Raw genomic sequence first — 22235 nt, forward strand, 5'->3', positions numbered from 1 at the left:
AAGACATACAGATGGCCAAGAGGCATATGAAAAGATGTTCAACAGTGCTAGTTATTGGGAAAATGCAAATCAAAACTACACTGAGATATTGCTTCACAGCCATCAAAATGGCTATCATCAAAAAAATCCACAAACAATAAATGCTGGAAAGGGTGTGGAGAGAAGGGAATCCTCCTACACTGTTGGTGAGAATGTAAACTGGTATAGCGACTATGGAGAACAGTATGAAGGTTTTTTAAAAATTAAATATAGAGCTACCATATGACCCTGCAATCCCACTCCTGGTCACATGTCTGGAGAAAAACATAAGTCCAAACGGATACATGTATCCCAATATTCACTGCAGCACTGTTTACGACAGCCAAGACATGGAAGCAACCTAAAAGTTCACAGACAAAGGACTGGGTAAAGGAAATGTGGTACATATATACAATGGAAAGTTACTCAGCCATTAAAATGAATGAAACAATGCCATTTGCATCAACATGGATGGACCTAGAGCTTGCCATACTGAGTGGAGTCAGACAGAGGAGGAGAAATACCATATGACATACTTATATGCAGAGTCTAAAAAGAAATTATACAGATAACTTATTTATAAAACAGATCCACAGCCTTAGAGAAGAAACTTATGTCTGCCAGCAGGGAAGGATAGGAGGAAGAGATAGGGAGTTTGGGATCGACATGTACACACTGCTATATTTAAAAGGGATAACCAACAAGGTCCTACTGTATAGAACAGCAAACTGTCCAGTGTGGGTGGGAGGGGAGCTTGGGAGAGAATGGACACCTGTATATGTATGGCTGAGTTCCTTCACTGTCCACCTGAACTATCACAACAGTGTAATTGGCTATATTCCAATATAAAGTAAAGGGTTAAAAATAAGAAATTAGCTATTTCAAGCCAAAGTGAACTTATCCAGCAATGGGAACAGTAGAAGCTTCCTTGAGACAATGACTGCCCCGTGTAACGCAAGGCAAAAACTTTAGCGATAAAGTTAGTCCCTGGTGACTCAGATGGTAAAGAATCCACCTGCAATGCAGCCGACCTGGGTTCAATCCCTGGGTTGGGATGATCCTCTGGCGAAGGGAATGGCTACCCACTCCAGTATTCTTGCCTGGAGAATTCCATTGACAGAGGAGCCTGATGGGCTACAGTCTATGCGGTTGCAAAGAATCGGACACGACTGAGCGACCAAGCACAGCACTGCACAACAAGCTCTCAATACACTTCTAAATATTTGTATGTATCTTTCTTTTGTTTACATAATAAACGGATAGGAAAGATGTCCTCTTTCTTTAAACTTTAAGTTTACTTAGCATACAAGGAGGTCAAATTACAAAAAGATACTAAAGGTTTTAAGTGGGTCTACCTTTCATTTAAATGCTTAGATGGTAACAAAAGAATAAAAAAATTACTAACCATAACAAAGTTGCTTTTAAAAATCATCAAGTAGCTAAAAAAAGTCATAAAGTTACAAATTAGAATGAATCTGAAATCTGTGTTAAGACCTCAAAAGTAATTTCAGCTCAAATACAACATACCTTAACTCACACACATGGTTCCACAGCACCTGTACTTAATTTCTTCTGTTATACTTTACTGCACTTGCTTCAGTAATTTGTTACCAAGTGTCTAGTATAAAGCAGTCTCAATAAATAACAATGTGAATGAACGAATGAACGCAAGATATTAAAACATATTCTACTTATTATAAGTAATGTCAATATATTTTAATGTGATCTCACAAAATTAACTTTATAAAAGCAGCTATTTAAAATGAGTTTACTAGACTTAAATGTTACTCAGCTTACAAAAAAGGAAATACTGTGTATAAGTTTTAAGCAACACACATTTTTCCAACTACTATACAAGAACACAGGGTAATCTGCTCAACATATTTCTCTCATCTCTAAAGAAAAGATGAGTCCATATGATCCCTTAAAAACCCTATTATGACAGTATTCCATTGTCATTTCTATTCATGTTTCTTTAATTTCACATAAAGTTAGGCAAATATTAGCCATTTATGTATTGACTGAATAGAAAGCATGCTCCCAAAATACAATGAAAGATTAGCTAAATGTCTAAATATTTACTAGTTGTACATAAATTAATTTGTAAAATTGAGTTGAGTATCTAAGCCTAACAATTTGCTAAATTTGCCTACTAAATACATAATGCTCTCTATAAATATTTTCTTAATTTCCAAATATTTTAACTTTTCATAATACTTATTTGCATTTGTAAGTAATTTTAATATCAAATATTGTATAGTATTTTCAACAATACAAACTACAGGCATACCTTGTCTCATTGCACTTTACCTTGTAGCCCCTCACAAATACTGTTTTAACAAATTGAAGGTTCATGGCAATCCTGCATTGAACGTCTATTGGTGCCATTTTTCCAACAGCATTCATTCTCTCTCTGTTTCTCTGTCACGGTTCGGTAATTATTGCAACATTTTAAGCTTTTTCATTATTATTATATTTGTTAGCATGATCTGTGATCAGTGATCTTTGATGCTACTACTAAAACTCACTAAAGGCTCAGGTAATGGGTAGCATTTTTTAAGAATAAAGTATTTTTAAATTAAGGTATGTTCATTTTTTTTGGACATAATGTTATTGTACATGTAACAGACTACAGTATAGCCTCAATATAACTTTTAAATATATATATTGGGAAATCAAAAAACTCACGACTCGTTTTATTATATCTGCTTTATTGTGGTGGTCTAGAGCAAAACCCACAGTATCTCTGAGGAATGCCTATAAATAGCTTTTCAAGAATTTTCTAACTGGAAAATCAGTAATAGCAGGCACACATATGCACATAAAAAAATCTTAATGGAGTACATATGTTTAAGACATTACATGTGAGTTATTACATTACACTGCTGGGTATTTAGATTTGAATTTTATCTCCCTTCCATTATGTTCATTTCTATCATTTCAACTCTAATCACAGAGATCTCAAATTTTAATGTTACATGGATTATATTCTCTTGACTACTAATACTTCTTTCACTTTTTATGAGAGAGTATGCATATGTGTTGAGGGGTCTGGCGGTGCTACAAGGAGGTCAGACCTTACACAATTAAAAGGAAGACTGCCATGCTTTTAAGATGATCATATGTATGATTTTTTAAAGTGGGATAGTATACATAAAGAACTTTGTGAAATGGTTGAGACTTAGTAAACATACAATATGACACCTATTTTTATCATGATACTCACTTATGTAACAAACCTGTGGATACCAAAACATTTCAAAACTCAAGACCAAAGGAGAACAGACCACTGTACCAAAGGAGATTTAAACTTTTTGAACTTCTGACAATGCCACTGAAAGAAAGTAACTGAAAGTCATCACGTAAGAAGTAGTGCTAGCAATTAAACTCTCTCAGATGGGGAAACTGAGGCCAGGCAAGGCAAATTTAAATAATTCGTCCAAGCTCACTTTGCTAGTAAATGACAGAGGTGAGATTCAGACCCAAGCCACCGCCTCAAACTCTGCTGGTAATCACCTCTAATCAATTACCAAAAATCTAATCAACCTGTAAAGAAATTCACTATTGAGTCCAAGTTAAGGTTTTGAAACAGTGAAACTGTTTTTTCAAGTCTGACTCTTCTCCTTAACATTTTCCCCTTTCCAGACACAGCCTCTTTGCTTTTCAACTGAAGGGTGGTTGGAGAAGGGCATGGCAACCCACTACAGAGTTCTTGCCTGGAGAATTCTCATGGACAGAGAAGCCTGGAGGGCTACAGTCCATGGCGTCCCAAAGAGTCAGACACAACTGAAGCGATTTATCAGAGAGGTAGGTAAACAAAATCTGGGCTTTAGGCAACAGTAGGACAGCATTCCATACTTTATTATGAATGCTAAAATTCTTAATTACATTCAATTAGTATCTCGATTTAGGGATGCCAAAGGATATGAACGTCTCTCTTACACACTATCTGAACAGCCCTTAAAGGAAAAGAGGGTACAATTACAAAAGGGTGAGAGTGCGAACACACAGGGCAATTCATGGAAACACGCAACATGACATGCATTCAAAGTATCAACATAATGATATCCTAGGAATACCGCATATGAAATAAAGAGATAATTTTAACACTTTAATTGATTTTTCTTTGTAAAGCTGGGAACATTTACATGTATGTTTATTTAAGCACCTTGCAACAGGTAACTGAAAAAATAAATTGCCCAATTACAAAATGTAAAAGGGAGATTCTGTTTTCATATAAACAACATATAAGTGGGAAAAGTACCACAAAAGCAACAGAGATCCTCTATTAATCATGCATTGAGTTAAGCAAGAAAAATATTTTATTGAGTCTGTCATAATCATATTTTCTGACCTCTAATTTTCTAACTTGGCCATTTATAAAGGACAGTCCACCAAAATAATGACTGTAACCAATGCTAAAGACAAGGAAAATAACATGCTAGAACAAAATTCACATCTTATCTCCTGCTTATACAAATTAGAATTCAGAAAAGTCACGCAGGTGACTCTGCTTACCAGAAAGCACTCAAACTTTTAAAGTACAGCTAAAACGAGTTCCCTGATTGCTTCAAACCATTCATGAGAATCAATGACCCCCAAACCTGAAAAGTTTATGCATCCCATAATTTCTAAGCTACAACTCCTACATTTCTCAGTCTAAAAGAAAATAAAGGTTTTACTTCCCGCCTTTGAATAGACAAACAATTATTTTTAACCAGTCTCTTGCTTCCACAGGACTCTGCTTACTGTAGGATGCAGCACACCTGGGTGAGCAGACCAGAGGACCCAGGACCTAAATCTCAGAGGGCCCTGCCTGGGCCTCTCAAGGTCTGACCCAAGCATCTCTTCCATCCCTCAACGGGGTGCCGTCTCTGAGTTCAACAGGACCCTGTACTGGGCCCACACCCTACAGGAGCACACGAAGCACCATGAACACACAGTGTGTGACCGCGGGTATCACATGCCCACACCAGGTATCATGCACACACCTGGTGTGTCACCCGGCACAGTAACTCCACCGGGTAGCACGTCCTTACCACATGTCACACGAGCACCACACACTCACCAGGTATCATGCAGGCTCCCACGTATGTAACAGCAGGCGCACACCACGGACACACCGGGCAGCCAGCCCACACGATCTGTAACACCGAGCACCATGGACACTGGTTCTCACGCCCCCACCGTACAAACACCGGGCACCGCTGGGCCAGAAACGCCTGAGGGTACGGTCCACGCGGAAGCTGGGGCCCGGGCCAGCCCGCTGGGCCGCAGCCTTGCAGCTCCCCTCCTGACGCCGGGCAGGACGGGCGGCGGACACGCAGGCGGTGCAGAGGTCTGCGGGGGAGGCGGAGGCCTCGCTGCCGCCTGGTTCCCGGACCCGGGGGGCCGAGCCTCGCCAGGGCCCTTGCGGACCGACCACGCTGCCCAGCCGCCGCGGACGCCCCCAGCCCACCCTACCCACCCCAGACACTCACAGGGCCGTGTCCCGGCGGACCCCGACCCGGACCGTGGCCCAGGGGCCTGGCCGCGCAAGGAGGACCGGCCTGGCGGGCGGCGCTCACGCGACTCCCCGGCTTCGCGGCCCGCGCAGGCCCCGCGCGTCCCTGCTCCTGCGGGGCCTCCCCCGGCGGCGGGCCCGCCTCCCCCGCCGGCCAAGAGCGGCCCAGCAGGCCCGGCCCGGCGCGAACAAAGCTCCGCCGGCCGGAGGCGAGCGGCGGTCACGCCCGCGGCCCGAAAGGCTGCGGCCGGGCCGGGCCTCACAAAGCCCCCGCCTCGGACACCCGCCCGCGCCCCGCCCGCGTCCGCACCCCCGCCGAGGCCGAGCGTCCCCACCATTATGCTCCGGTGCTCGCCGCCGCCGCGCCAGGCCCTGCCCCTCCGCGCCGGCCCGCCGTCCGCGCCGCCTCCTCCGGGCCGGGCCGGCGGGGCGCGGGGCGGGGGGGGGCTGCGGTCTCCGGGCCCAGCTCCCCGCCCCGGCCTCCCCTCCTCCCCGCCCCGGCCCGGCCTCCTCCCCCCGCCGCCCGCCTGGACCCCGCGCCTCAGGGGCGCCATGTTTACAAGCTTCCACCACAGAAACTCGCGAGCACCCGGCAAGGCGGCGCGGAGGTCCCGCCGCCGCACTTACGAGGTCTCCTCGCCGAGCGGCGGGCCGGGCCCGGGCGCGGAGTTGCGGCGCCGCCGCCGCCGCCGGGAAAGTTCGCGTCCTGCGGGGCCGCGGAGCCGCTCACACGGCGGGCTGAGCGGGGCGGCCGCCCGCCGGCTCGGCCTCCCACCGCCCGCCGCCGCCCTCGGGCTTTATTGTGTGGCCGCCGCCGGCCGCGGGCTGGGGCTCCGCGCGGGCTCCCTCCCGGCGGGCTGCCCACACGCCCACACCCACCTTCCCGCCGTCCTGTGCTCCGCGCCTCTCCCTAATCCGAGCATATTCCTATGGACCCACACAGGCACCCCGAGTCCACACGCACGTGAAAGCTACGTACGTGCGGGCGCGCGGAGCCGGGCGCGGGGCGCACAAAGATCCGGCGCCCGGAGCATCGCCCGCGCGGGCCGCGGCCGCGGGCGCTGCAGGCGCCGGCCCTGGGCGGCCCGGAGGGCACGGGTTGGAAAAGCAGCGAGGCCTGAATCGGCGAGATCGGCAAAAGGATGTTAATACCCTTTAAATTCTGTTAACGAAACGTATGGCAGGAACATGCTGAATTCTTCATTCCGTGTGTACACAAACAGGTCTTAAGAAAGGACGGGAGCAAGCATTATCGTTTCGGCAAAAACACTACCAGTTTGTGTAAGGAGAAGGAGGTTATCTTTCTTAGTTTGTAATTCTAGATCCAACCTGAGGAGATCCCAATATGTGGGTTAAGAAAGTATCAGTGATAAGCACACTTTTACAGATTTCACAGTATTTTCTCTAATGATCTTTGTCCATAAGAGTTTGGAAAGAAGACCTACCAACCAAAACTTCCTACTCTGATTCTCTTTGGACATATATACCCGAAAATCGCTGAAAGACTCTTGTCCAAGAAATGCTGGAGTCTAATTCAGTTCATGAATCTTTCATAGCTGGTCTCTAGGGCTCAGTTAGAATTTAGAAAGGGAGTTCTAAGAAACATGGCCTTTCATAGGCCCTGGTTCTGATTCATTCCAGAGTTTTTCGTTGTCTCAAGGGACATTACAAAATAATTTTAACTGATTTTAATTGTACGGATAAATATATGCCAATAAAATCAGGCAGAGGGGTTAAAGATGTCAGAAAAAATCAAGCCATGCCTTTGAATGTGGGACCAGGAATTTCAGGATGAATAGCTTTAAGTAAATCATCTTTCTTTGAAAGTCATCTATAAAATAGAGGACTGCATGTTCCCACATATTTCACAGAGGCCATTCAAGTAAGACATCACATATGTGTAAAAGGAAACTTACATTTTAGGAGAGAGATCACTAACCCTAACTGCACATTTTTCTCCCGTTAAATTTTTAGCCATCACTGTTATTTTTGTACCTGGATATTATCTCTTATTCTTCTGTTGTTTTGTCTAGAATTTAACCCTTGGCCCTATTTTCCCTTCAGAACAGTTTTATTTACCTTATTTTCCTCCCAGCTGAATAAGTAATAGGCAGGGGAGATGGTTGCAGACAACCGGTTTGGGATTGGGAGCTGGGGAGAGGCCCAGAAGACTCAAAGGATTATTTCCATGCAACTTAGGTTATACCATGAATTTATCTGTCAAACTGCAAAGAGAGGGCAAGGAACAGGTGTCAAGAAGACGAGCGAAAGGGAGAGTAGTGGGCTGTGAGGAATGGTTTACACCAAATTGCCAACGTCTGAGACTTTGTTGTTGTACAGTCGCTTAGTCGTGTCCAACTCTTTGTGACCCCATGGACTGCAGCACACCATGCTTCCCTGTCCTTCACCATCTCCCGGAGTTTGCGCAGACTCATGTCCACTGAGTCAGTGATGCCATCCAACCACCTCATCCTCTGTCGTCCCCTTCTCCTCCCTCCTTCAATCTTTCCCAGCATCAGGGTCTTTTCCAATGAGTCAGTTCTTTGCATCAGGTGGTCAAAGTATTGGAGCTTCAGCTTTAGCATCAGTCCTTCAAATGAATATTCAGGAGATTTCCTGTAGGATTGACTGATTTGATCTCCTTGCAGTCCAAGGGACTTTCAAGAGTCTTTTCCAACACCACAGTTCGAAAGCATCAATTCTTTGGCTTTCAGCCTTCTTTATGGTCCAACTTTCACATCTGTACATGACTACTGGAAAAACCATAACTTTGACTAGATGGACCTTTGTCGGCCAAGTAATGTCTCTACTTTTTAATCCACTGTCTAGGTTTGTCACAGCTTTTCTTCCAGGGAGCAAGTGTCTTTTACTTTCATGGCTGCGGTCACCATCCGCAGTGATTTTGGACTTAGCACTACCCAAAGAAGGACCCACACAACACTCCTAGTTCTTCCCCAACCCTGGCTGACACCTGGCACTTAAGTAACATCTGACTTGATCAACATATCACTTTTTCCAGATTCTGCTTTAAGAAATATCATGTAAATAGAGAGGGCATGGTTTACTCAACAAATTGGTGTGGAATTTTTGTTTCTTTAAAAAATGAAATCAAATCATATCCTTACCTTATACGCCATACTTTAAAATAATCCAAATGACTTGAAAAATACAACTGTAGAAACTGAAAATGATTATTCTAAAGGTAGAAGAAAATATAGGTGAATGTTAGTAAGATTAATGTGGAAACATATGAAGCTCTGCAGTTGATCTTAACCAAAAGGCCAATAAGTGCTATCCTAAGCTCTAAGCCAATTATTTTTATCAGAAAAGAGTGATAAATTTGACTATATAAAAATTTATTACTCTAATGTGTCAAAAGAAAATATAGACCTATTTTAAAATATGCCCATTAGGGTTACCACTTTTATACTTTTTAAGAAGTTTCTTCTAATATCCTTTTCTCTACTTTCCTCACATAATGAGGATGAATTCAGATTTTTTAGGGCCAGTTTAGAGAGGATATAGAGTTTGGGTTTGCCTGCTAAATTCCCATCTCAGAGTGTTTCTGGCTTGCTAGTATATAGCAATAATAAGTTCATGCATGTGCTCCTGAAAGGCTTGCTTTTATTTCTTTAAAATTTCATTTCATGTTTCTGTTTTGCTTCAAAGGTTGAATTACATAAGCACTGTATGTAATGCATGAATACTGAATGCATGCTTTTGGAGGACATAGTCTTAAGTGTAATATAGAGAATAACTATGGAAAATCTTCAGGAATGCAGATGAACAGTAGATTATACAGAAATTAGTGGATAGAAATTATTATTCTGTGTTATCACAGTACTATAAACCATTGAAGTAAAATAAGTCCATTTGAATGAGACTTGGTGTTTTCATTTATGGAGACTCAGGAATATGTATATCACCCTATGTAACTTAAAATACATTACTTTGCCAACAAAGGTCCATCTAATCAAAGCTATGGTTTTTCAAGGAGTCATGTGTGGATGTTAAGAGTTGGACTCTAAAGAAAGTTGAGTGCTCAAGATGCTTTTGATGCTTTTGAACTGTGGTATCGGAGGAGACTCTTGAGAGTCCCTTGGACTGCAGGGAGACCCAATCAGTCCATCCTACAGGAAATCAGTCCTGAATATTCTTTGGAAGGACTGATGCTGAAGCTGAAACTCCAATACTTTGGCCACCTGATGCAAAGAACTGACTCATTGGAAAAGACCCTGATGCTGGGAAAGATTGAGGGTGGAAGGAGAAGGGGACGACAGAGGATGAAGTGGTTGGATGGCAACAGGGACTCTATGGACCTGAGTCTGAGTAAGCTCCAGGAGTTGGTGATGGACAGGGAAGCCTGGCGTGCTTCAGTCCATGGGGTTGCAAAGAGTCAGACATGACTGAGCGACTGAACTGAACTTAAAATAATAGTAACTGCATTTTCAAATTACATGAATGGTTTCTTGGTAACAAAGTATTTGTTTAGTAGTCATTTGAGTAGTCATTGAGTAGTCATTTCTTCATAGTCAAAAAGGAGTCCAAAATGCAGTACTTGGGTGCATCTCAAAAGCGACAGAATGATTTTGGTTCGTTTCCAAGGCAAACAACACAACATCACAGTAATCCAAATCTATGCCCCAACCATTGATACCGAAGAAGCTGAAGTTGACTGGTTCTATAAAGACCTACAAGAACCTCTAGAAATAATACCAAAAAAGGTGTCCTTTTCGTCATAGGAGATTGGAATGACAAAGTAGAAAGTCAAGAGACACCTGGAGTAAAAGGCAAGTTTGGCCTTGGAGTAAAAATGAATCAGGGCAAAGGCTAGCAGAGTTTTGTCAAGATAACACACATCATTTTGCTGACAAAGGTCCATATAGTCAAAGCTATGGTTTTTCCAGTAATCACGTACAGATGTGACAGTTGAACCACGAAGAAGGCTGAGTGCCAAAGAATTGATGCTTTCGAATTGTGGTGCTGAAGAAGACTCTTGAGAGTCCCTTGGACTGCAAGGAGATCAAACCAGTCAATCCTAAAGGAAATCAGCCCTAAATATTCATCGGAAGGACTGATGCTGAAGCTGAAGCTCCAATACTTTGGTCACCTGATGCAAACAGCCGAGTTATTGGAAAAGGCCCCAATGCTGGGAAGTAGTGAAGTAAACAGGAGAAGTGGGCAGCAAAGGATGGAATAGTTGGATGGCATCATCAACTCAATGGACATGAATCTGAGCAAACTCCAGGAGTTGTTAAAGGACAGAGGAGCTTGGCATGCTGCAGTGCATGGGGTTGCAAAGAGTTGGCCATGACTTCACGACTGAACAACAATGAGTATATATATACATATATATATATGTATGCAAGAAGTAAAAACTAGGATAACAATCTTTAAATATAAAAAACTGTGTCACATTAGTAAGATAAATGTCATGTGCATGTGTGCTCTTCACTTCAGTCGTGTCCGACTCCTTGCAACCCCATGGACTGTAGCCCACCAGGCTCCTCTGTCTATGGATTTCTCCAGGCAAGAATACTGGAGTGGGTTGTCATATCCTTCTCCAGGGAAAAAAGATGCCACATACTCCACCAAAAAAGAAACAAAATAATGGATAATTTACAAAACAGGAAAAATAAATTATTAATAATTTGACAAATGTTCAAATTCACTAATAATAAAATGACAAAGTAACACAACACTGCTTTTCTTCTTCAATGATAATATTATCAAGGGTTAGCAAGATGGACATACTTTCATACACTCTTGATAGGAAGTTGAATTGGTATGAATACTTTGAAAATACCAGAGCCTTAAGAATATTTATATTTAATATCTTTAAGCTCAGACATCCACATTTAGAAATATATCCTAAATATATCTTCTGAAGACAAGCAAGAACGTATGCACAAATTATCCTTCCCAACTTAAAAAACATCAAAGATTTTCTGTTGGATCTTGAATGAAATCAAACTCTGTTCTTTGGCTCACAAAGGCCAGCTTTGTCTGACCTCTACCTATCTCCTTTAACTTTAACCTCATTATACATTTCGCGCCTGCCTCACTAATCTTTGTCCCATATCAGGACAGTATAAAGTTTGTTCCCCCTCAAAAAAATAAATAAATAAAGTTTGCTCCCTCCTTCTGGAATATCCTTACCCCATCTCCCTGGGCATGATCCTACTCATTCTTTAGGTGTTTATTCAATTGTCCCTTTTTCAAAAAAGAACTTCCTAAGTCCCCGGTTTAAAACCTGTATCTTTCTCCATAACATAAGATTATTGTAGTGATATATTTACCTTAGAGTTTATAGACTAATGAGATAATTTGTTCTCCATAGCATACCAAGGTACTTAATGAATATGGTTAAATGGAAAAAAATAGCACAGAAAAAATTGGTGGTCTCATCGCACCTGAGAAGGTACTATCAAGATATTAGTGTTTTGCTTTTAAGTAACATAATACCAGCAGCTTTGTCATTCAAGAAAAGTAGACATTAATGCAGTTTAATCTAAATTATATGTTAATCAGATCATGTTATACTTTGGTTACTAACTCAGGACTGTGGGATAAAGAATATTATAAATGCAGGTCTCCCAAACCCTGAGAGGAGCCAAATAATTTTCTCTCTGGCCATGTATGCATGAGTGAGTGTGTGAGTGTGTGTGTCTGTGTGTGTGTATGAAACAGAAGACGTATGTATACGTGGGATGATATTTTTGAAACATATTAATATGCTTTTCTCCTTTGCATTTTCATGCACAAACTCCCCAGTTTGTCTAAGGCATTCATATACCTTCAAGGGCATTAGGATTGGCACAGCAAGAACTTATATAGAAGGAAAGTCAATATCAGGTAGCTGACACCCCAAATAAGAAATATTAATCTGCAGCAAGATGAAAGGATTACAACCAAGGCTTTGTTATAATGCAATTCTCCAAATCACTTTTTCTTCTTTTTTAAAACAGTTTCATTTCTTTTAAAACTTTTTACTTTGTATTGGAGTATAGCTGATTAACAATGTTATGATAGTTTCAGGAAAGAAAATTCCCTGGTGGTCCAGAGGTTAGGATTTGGCGCTTTCACTGCTGAGGGCCTGGGTTCAATCCTTAGTCAGGAACCTGAGATCCTGTAAGCTGTGAGGTGTGGCAAAAAAACAGAAGAAGAAAGGAAAGAAAATCCTGTATACCATTTAAAAAAAAATTTTTTTTAGTTACAGATCTGGCATAGGAGACCTGAACTTCACTACCCAGGATGGTGGCTGGAATGAAATTCGGGAAGAGAGGAGGCAGGAAAATGGCAGTAAGGTTTATAACTGCTTAGGGTTAGACACTTTTTCCTGATATTTATAACTCAAAAATATTTGGCACTCAAAACTATTTGATAAATTAGTGAATGAGATTCATCATAATGTTTTTGTAATATCAATAAAAAAAGTCAAAATAAGATAAAAATCCAGCATTAAAAACTGTTAACTGGGAAAGAATATAAAATCACATATGTATATATATTTTAATTCTGTGAGATATTAAAAGAAGTACTGTGGAAGAAAGTGTTAATCATGAATATTTCTCTGGGTTACAAGATACCTTCTCTTTTTAAAAATCTTTTTTCATAATTAGGAAAAAAATTGCTAATAATAATAGCCTAAGAGACTGGTTGTTACTATAACACTGTCTGTCCCTTACTTGAAATACTATATGCTTTTTAGAACACTAAAATTAAGTTCTATAGCATCTTACTTTTCATTGATTTCTTTGGTTAGCGTGTAGAGAGATTTAGTGGCTGCAATCTATCCATAGTTCACATCTAAAACTTGATGTAAAAAGCCAAAAAATATAATTATTGGGCAATTGAAGCTAATAAAAATGAATGTGAATATATGTGGGTAGTTATCAGAGCAACGTCTCCAGGCATTGGTTTTCTGCTTTGTAAAGGAGGAAGGCTATCTCACTGCCTTTTCCGGCTCCATCAGCAGTACAGTTCTGGGACCTCCTATGTTAGTCTCACACCCGCTCCCAGAGGTCCTGTTGTCGCTATTGTTCTAAAGACCCTCGTGAAAGTTTGCTTATCAGATATTCTTTCTCTTCACATGCCGTTGTTCTCATTACCCCTGGTTTCCTTACTTTCATTTTCCCCTTTCTGTTATTATTATTTGTTTTTTGGAGGGGGAGATGGTAAATGATTCCTTGGCCTCTGACCGAACACCATCAGACCTGTTGGCTCCGGGTAGACACCTCTTTCCGTCTTCTTCATTTAAACATAGAAAACACCAGGAAATGCACATGTACATTTTTGTAATCATCCTCCAACCTCTTGTCAGAGATACCTTTATAATTGTCACTTTTTAGGGAGGACAAAATTTAGTCACATTCTACAACAGCATTTTAATAAGAATTTCTTGCATTGAGTTTACATTAAAATAACAGACAGCGGCATTTACCCTTTATTACCCATCATTACCAAGGTCTATACTCTCAAAGATGGTGGATGAGCCCACCTGATCACAAGGAATTGTGAACTGAAGTTCCTTTTCAATGCTACATTTTACATAAATTCTTTTCTCTCATTGCCACCTAACAAATGAGAACCTCTGAGAAATATTCTGAGTTTCTTTAAAACCCAGCACTGTGGTATATAGTATTTAAGGTATTCTTTTTTATTCTCCTTCTTCAACTTCATGATAGTTGTTATTGGGTAGTTATTTCCCTTCCCTATTCATACAATTCCCTTCCCAATTCAATACAAATTCATATTTAAGAAAATGCCAGAGCTATTCAACACAGTATTGGAAGTCCTCACTGCAGCAATTGGACAAGTAAAAAAAATAAAATGTATCCAAATTGGAAGGGAAGAGGTAAAACAGTCATTATATTCAAATGACAAGATACTATATAGAAAATTCTAAAGAATCCACAAAAAAACTACTAGAATTACCAAACAAATTCAGCGAGGTAGAAGGAAACAAGATTCAGTTCAGTTCAGTTCAGTCGCTCAGTCATGTCCAACTCTTTGCGACCCCATGAACCGCAGCATGCCAGGCCTCCCTGTCCATCACCAACTCCCAGAGTCCGCCCAAACCCATGTCCATTGAGTTGGTGATGCCATCCAACCATCTCATCCTCTGTCGTCCCCTTCTCCTTCCACCCTCAATCTTTCCCAGCATCAGGGTCTTTTCAAATGAGTCAGCTCTTTGCATCAGGTGGCCAAAGTATTGGAGTTTCAGCTTCAATATCATTCGTTCCAATGAACACCCAGGACTGATCTCCTTTGAGATAAACTGGTTGTATCTCCTTGCAATCCAAGGGACTCTCAAGAGTCTTCTCCAACACCACAGTTCAAAAGCATCAATTCTTCTGTGCTCAGCTTTCTTTATAGTACAACTCTCACATCCATACTTGACTACTGGAAAAACCATAGCCTTGACTAGACGGACATTTGTTGACAAAGTGATGTCTCTGCTTTTTAATATGCTGTCTAGGTTGGTCATAACTTTCCTTCCAAGAGTAAGTGTTTTTTAATTTCATGGCTGCAATCACCATCTGCAGTGATCTTTGAGCCCAGAAAAATAAAGTCAGCCACTGTTTCCACTGTTTCCCCATCTATTTGCCATGAAGTGATGGGACCAGATGCCATGATCTTAGTTTTCTGAATGTTGAGCTTTAAGCCAACTTTTTCACTCTCCTCTTTCACTTTCATCAAGAGGCCCTTTAGTTCTTCTTCACTTTCTGCCATAAGGGTGGTGTCATCTGCAGATCTGAGACAAGATTAACTTACAGAAATCTGTTCAATTTATGTACACTCAATGAAATATCAGAAAGGGAAATTTAGAAAACAAATCTTTTTTGTAAAATGATTTTTGGGCTGTGGTGGGTCTTTGTTGCTGCATGTGGGCTTTCTCTAGCTGTAGCAAGCAGGGGCTACTCTTCGTTGCTGTGTGCGAGCTCCTCACTGCAGTGGCCTCTCTTGCTGTGGGGCATAGGCTTTGGGCGTGTGGGCTTCAGTGGCTGCAGCACATTGGCCCACTGGTTGCAGTGTGTGGGCTGTAGGGCACATGGGCTTCTTTAATTGTGGCGTATGAACTTAGTTGCTCCACAGCATGTGGAACCTTCCCAGACCAGGGATCAAAACTGCATCCCCTACACTGGCAGGCAGATTCTCATCCACTGCCCCACCAGGGAAGTCCAAAAACAATCTTTTTCTAGAACATATTTTTTAAAACCCTTAGGAATAAACCTGACCAAGGAGGTGAAAGACTTATATGCTGAGAACTATAAAACATTGATAAAGGAAATTGAAGATAATTCAAAGAAATGAAAGATATCCCATACTCTGTATTAGAAGAGATAATATTGTTAAAATCACTGTTCTACCCAAAACACTGTACAGATTTAATGTGATCCCTATCAAATTACTCATGACATTTGTCACCAAACTAGAACAAATTTTCCTAAAGTCTATATGGAGCCACAAAAGACCCAGAACTGCCCAAACAATCCTGAGAAAAAAGAGCAAAACTGGAGGCACAACCCTCCCTGTCTTTGGACACTTCTGCAAAGCTACAGTAGTCAAAACAGCATGGTACTGGCACAAAAACAGACATATGGTTGAGTGAAACAGAATAGAGAACCCAGAAATAAATCCACACACTTAAGGTTAATTAAACTTCAACAAAGGAGGCAAGAATATACATTGGAGAAAGGACAGTCTCTTCAGCAAGTGGTGCTGGAAAAGTTGGACAGCCATGCCACAGCTAATCAATGAAGTTAGAACACTCTTTCATATCATACACAAAAAAACCTCAAAATGAAGTGCTTAAAGACTTTATGAGACATGACACTGTGAAGCTCCTAGAAGAGAACATAGGCAAGACATTATCTGACATAAATTGTATCAATGTTTTCTCAAGTCAGTCTCTCAAAGCAGAAGAAATAAATGCAAAGACTTCCTTTGCAGTCCAGGGGTTAAGAATCTGCCTTGAGATGCAGGGGATGCAAGTTTTATCCCTGGTCAGGGAACTAAGATCCCACATGGTGTGGGGCAACTAGGCCTGTCTGTAGCAACAAAGACTCAATGCAGTCAAATAAATAAAAGAAAGGAAGAAAAGCAAAAATGAACAAATGGGACCTAATCCAACTTAAAAGCTTTTGCACAGCAAAGGAAACCGTAAACAAAATGACAAGACAACATACAGAATGGGAGAAAATATTCTCCAATGATGTGATGAACAAGGGTTTTATTTCCAAAATATACAAACAGCTCATACAACTCAATAATGAAAAAGCTAAACAACTCAATCAAAAAAAAAAAACAAAAAACAAAAAACAAAAACCCAACAAACTGGGCAGAAAACCTAAATAGACATTTCTCCAAAGAAGACATACAGATGACCAATAAGCACATGTAAAGATGTTCAAGTTTGCTAATTATAAAAGAAATGCAAGTCAAAACTACAATGAAGTATCACCTCACACCAGTCTGAATGATCATCACTTAAAGGTCTGCAAATAACAAATGCTGGAGAGGGTGTGGAGAGAAAGGAATCCTCCTACACTGTTGGTGGGGATGTAAATTGGTTCAGCCACTCCACTGTATGGAGGTTCCTTTAAAAATTAAAATTAGAGCTATCATATGATCCAGCAACCCTGCTCCTAGGACATATATCATAAAAACTCTAATTCAAAAAGAAACATGCGCCCCAAAGTTTGTAGCAGTATTATTTACAATAGCCAAGACATGGAAGCATTTAAGAGTGATGTATAGATCACATCTCAGTCATAAAAAAGCGTGAAATAACGCCATTTGCAGTGACTTGGATGGACTTAGAGTTTATCACATACAATGATTTGTCAGACAGAGAAGGACAAATATCATATAATATGACATATATGGATTCTCAAATATGATACAAAACAGACTTATTTACAGACTTATTTATAAAACAGAATGACTCACAGACATAGAAAACAAATTTGTGGTTACCAAAGGGGAAAGTGGAGGCTAGGGGGAGGGATAAATTAGGAGTTTGTGATTGGCAGATACAAGCTGCTGAGTATAAAATAGATAAACAAAAAGGTCCTACTGTATAGTACAGGGAACTGTATTCAATATCTTGTGTTGGTAATAAAATATAATGAGAAATAATATGAAAAAGAATATAGGTGTATTTATGAATAACTGAATCACTTTGTACACCAGAAACTAAGGCAACATTGTAAATCAATTATTTGTTGTTGTTGTTCAGTTGCAAATTCTTGTCCGACTCCCTGCAACCCCACAGACAGCAGCATGCCAGGCTTCCCTGTCCTTCACTACCTCCCAGAGTTTGCTGAAATTCATGTCCATTGAATTGGTGATGCTATCTAACCATCTCACCCTCTGCCACCCTCTGCTTTTGCCTTCAACCTTTCCCAGCATCAGGGTCTTTTCCAATAAGTTGGCTCTTCACATTAGATGGCCAAACTATGATAGCTTCAGCTTTAGCATCAGCTATTCCGATGAACTTCCGGATGTTCAAGCTGGTTTTAGAAAAGGCAGAGGAACCAGAGATCAAATTGCCAATATCCTCTGGATCATCAAAAAAACAAGAGAGTTCCAGAAAAACATCTATTTCTGCTTTATTGACTACGCCAAAGCCTTCGACTGTGTGGATCACAATAAACTATGGAAAATTCTGAAAGAGATGGGAATACCAGACCACCTGACCTGCTTCTTGAGAAATCTGTCTGCAGTTCAGGAAGCAACAGTTAGAACTGGACATGGAACAACAGACTGGTTCCAAATAGGAAAAGGAGTACGTCAAGGCTGTATATTGTCACCCTGCTTATTTAACTTATATGCAAAATACATCATGAAAAACGCTGGTCTGGAAGAAGCACAAGCTGGAATCAAGATTGCCAGGAGAAATATCAATAACTTCAGATATACAGATGACACCACCCTGATGGCAGAAAGTGAAGAGGAACTACAAAGCCTCTTGATGAAAGTGAAAGAGGAGAGTGAAAAAGTTGGCTTAAAGCTTAATATTCAGAAAACTAAGATCATGGCACCTGGTCCCATCCCTCATGGGAAATAGATGGGGAGACAGTGGAAACAGTGTCAGACTTTATTTTTTTGGGCTTAAAATCACTGCAGATGGTGACTGCAGCCATGAAATTAAAAGACGCTTACTCCTTGGAAGGAAAGTTATGACCAACCTAGATAGCATATTAAAAAGCAGAGACATTACTTTGCCAACAAAGGTCCGTGTGGCCAAGGCTATGGTTTTTCCAGTGGTCATGTTTGGATGTGAGAGTTGGACTGTGAAGAAAGCTGAGCACTGAAAAATTGAACTGTGAGCTGAGCTTTTGAACTGTGGTGTTGGAGAGAGTCCCTTGGACTGCAAGGAGATCCAACCAGCCCACCCTAAAGGAGATAAGTCCTGGGTGTTCATTGGAAGGACTGATGCTGAAGCTGAAACTCCAGTATTTTGGCCACCTCATGCGAAGAGCTGACTCATTGGAAAAGACCCTGATGCTGGGAGGGATTGAGGGCAGGAGGAGAAGGGGACGACAGAGGATGAGATGGCTGGATGGCACCATCGACTCGATGGGCATGAGTTTGAGTAAACTCTGGGAGTTGATGATGGACAGGGAGGCCTGGCATGCTCTGATTCATGGGGTCACAAAGAGTCGGACACGACTGAGCGACTGAACTGAACTGAACTGATTCCAATGAATATTTAGGATTGATGTCCAGAATTGATTGGTTTGATCTCCTTGCTGTTCAACAGACTCTGAAGGGTTTTTCCCTGGGACCACAGTTCTTCAGCACCCAGCCTTCTTCATGATCCAACTCTAACATCCTTAAATGACTACTGGAAGAACCATAACTTTGATTATATGGATCTTTGTAGGCAAAGTAATGTCTCTGCTGTTTAATATGCTGCCTAGGTCCATTGTAGCTTTCCTTCTAAGGAGCAAGCATCTTTTAATTTCATGGCTGCAGTACTTTTGGAGCCCGAGAAAACAGAATCTGTCACTGCTTCCACTTTCTCCCTTTCTATTTGCCATGAAGTAAAGGGACCAGATGCCATAATCTTGGTTTTTTTATTGTTGAGTTTTACACCAGATTTTTCACTCTCATCTTTCACCTTTTTCAAGAGTGTCTTAGTTCCTCTTCATTTTCTGCCATTATAGTGGTATCATCTGCATATCTAAGGTTGTTGATATTTCTCCCGACAATCTTAAGTTCCAGCCTGTGATTCATCCAACCTGGCATTTCACATTATGTACACTGCATATAAGTTAAATAAACAGGGTGACAATATACAGCCATGTCTTATGCCTTTCCCAATGTTGAAACAGTCAGTTAGTTGTTCCATGTAAAGTTAAAACTGTTGCTTCTCGACCCGTATACAGGTTTCTCAGGAGGCAGGTAAGGTGATTTGGTATTCCGATCTCTTTAAGAATTTTCCACAGTTTGTTGTGACCTATACAGTCAAAGGTATTTGTGTAGTCAATGAAGCAAAAGTAGATGGTTTTCTGGAATTCCCTTGCTTTCTCTTTGATCCAAAGAATGTTGTCAATTTATTCTCTGGTTCTTCTGCCTTTTCTAAATCCAGCTTCTACATCTGGAAGTTCTTGGTTCACATACAGCTGAAGTCTAGCTTGAAGGATTTTGAGCATAAACTCACTAGCATGCAAAATTTAAAAATTAATCAATTTAAATTAATTTAAATCTGTATGCAGGTCGAGAAGCAACAGTTAGAACTGGATATGGAACAATGGACTTGTTCATAATTAGGAAAGGAGTACATCAAGGCTGTATATTGTCACCCTGTTTATTTAACTTATAGGCAGAGTACATCATGTGAAATGCCAGGCTGCATGAAGCACAAGCTAGGATCAAGATTGCTGGGAGAAATGTCAATAACTTCAGATATGCAGATGACACCACCCTTACGGCAGAAAGTGAAGAGGAACTAAAGAGCCTCTTGATGAAAGTGAAAAAGGAGAGTGGAAAAAGCTGGCTTAAAACTCAACATTCAGAAAACTAAGATCATGGTGTCTGGTCCCATCACTTCATTGCAGATAGATGGGGAAACAATGGAAACAGTGAGAGACTAATTTCTTGGGCTCCAAAATCACTGCAGATGGTTACTGCAGCCATGAAATGAAAAGACGCTTACTCCTTGGAAGAAAAGCGATGACCAACCTAGACAGCATATTAAAAAGCAGAGACATCACTTTGCTGACAAAGGTCCATCTAGTCAAAGCTATGGTTTTTCCAGTAGTCATGTATGGATGTGAGAGTTGGACTGTGAAGAAAGCTGACTGCCAAAGAATTGATGCTTTTGAACTGTGGTGTTGGAGGAGACTCTTGAGAGTCCCTTGCACTGCAAGGAGATCAAACCAGTCCATCCTAAAGGAAATCAACCCTGAATATTCACTGGAAGGACTGATGCTGAAGCTGAAGCTCCAATACTTTGGCCACCTGATGCGAAGAACTGACTCATTGGAAAAGACCCTGAGTGTGGGAAAGAGTGAAGGGAGGTGGAGAAGGGCACAACAGAGGATGAAATGGTTAGATGGCATCACTGACTCAATGGACATGAGTTTGAGCAAGCTCCGGGAGTTGGTGATGGACAAGGAAGCCTGGAGTGCTACAACCCATGAGGTTGCAGAGCGACTGTACTGAACTGAATTTAATTTACTTCAATTTTAAAATTAATTAACTAATAATAAAAGAAAAGTCAGAGTATTTTTTATCATTGACTTTGGAATTGTTTCTTGTCCTGAAGGATCCTCTATTTTTTAATATTTAAAGAAGTTTTTGTCAGATTTGGGTAATTGACATAGATTTAAAAGTAGTATTATCTTTATGCATGTTTCAGATATGTAATGCCAGCAGAGCTGAGAGAAATTTTTTAGAGCTTTAAGAGACAGGAACACTAAAGATTACAACTGTAAATAAGTAGTTGATGAGAAAATTGTCTTCTGTTAGTAGTGGACTGCCGTCTATGGGGTCGCACAGAGTCGGACATAACTGAAGCAACTTAGCAGCAGCAGTAGTGAAATATAAACTGTCCTATTGTGTTCTTACCTTCTCCGTAGTATTTGAAAAGAGAAACAGCTATATCACTGTATTGCCCAGTGAAAAATCCCTTAAAGAGCTGAAGAAGAATGTATGAGACATTTTAGACCTCCCAGGGGAAATGTGTAGCAGTTAAAAATCTAGATGAACAGTAAAATGTAAAGTAAATAATTTCAGGGCTAAATTATACTTTCTTAAAATTATTACAGTCTAAAAATATTTCCCAAATCATTTGGTCATTGTCTCTATATCTCCAGTTTGATCTTTTTGGCTCATGTGTGTTTAGATAAAGTTAGAGACAAGCTGCAGAGAGCCCTATGTACTTCCTATTTTGTTCTTTTTATTTAACTGCAGACACAGAATTTCAAACACAGGAAGTTCTGCTTCCTCGACAGCTGCATGCAAAAACCAATGCATTGCTTCTGTTTCTGACCTGAGTCGGTCCAACAGGCTACCTCTTGCAGTCGAGGCTTTATCTGCCTTTCTTACCATTCAAACACAGTGGTTAAGGCCTGTGTTAACTTTCACACACGTCGTTCAGGAGTGAATTCTCCTTTCTTATTTGTACTCAGTTCCCTTTTCTTATTGCCAGTTTGAAAACTTCAGAATGTGGGCAAAGAAAGTCAAAGAGAAAGTGAAA

General features: G+C 41.0%; 2 protein-coding genes across 13 annotated transcripts in view; one reads left to right on the forward strand and one right to left on the reverse strand.

Annotated features, from left to right (window-relative positions):
- Positions 1–6559, reverse strand: part of ZMYND11 (zinc finger MYND-type containing 11) — a 74315-nt gene extending 67756 nt beyond the window's left edge. For 7 of the 12 annotated variants that reach the window (XM_043885148.1, XM_043885147.1, XM_043885143.1 and 4 more), the window contains exon 1: positions 5857–5995. The gene's annotated coding sequence lies outside the window, so the exon portion shown is untranslated. Of the gene's footprint in view, positions 1–5086; positions 5256–5498; positions 5791–5856; positions 5996–6148; positions 6372–6400 lie in introns of those variants that run through there. The other 5 variants (XM_043885145.1, XM_043885138.1, XM_043885137.1 and 2 more) reach the window with 4 other exon arrangements.
- On the forward strand, positions 5180–6670 carry LOC122681084 (basic proline-rich protein-like). Its single transcript, XM_043882804.1, has one exon. The coding sequence runs from the start codon at positions 5180–5182 to the stop codon at positions 6668–6670; it is 1491 nt and encodes a 496-aa protein (XP_043738739.1).
- Positions 6671–22235: the final 15565 nt, after the last annotated feature.

The sequence above is a fragment of the Cervus elaphus genome, chromosome 23 (genome assembly GCF_910594005.1).
Source record: "Cervus elaphus chromosome 23, mCerEla1.1, whole genome shotgun sequence".
NCBI classification, from domain to species: domain Eukaryota; kingdom Metazoa; phylum Chordata; class Mammalia; order Artiodactyla; family Cervidae; genus Cervus; species Cervus elaphus.

Bases quoted from the DNA above. Each gene is read 5' to 3' on its own strand.
- LOC122681084 (XM_043882804.1), top strand. From the start codon at position 5,180: ATGGACACTGGTTCTCACGCCCCCACCGTACAAACACCGGGCACCGCT.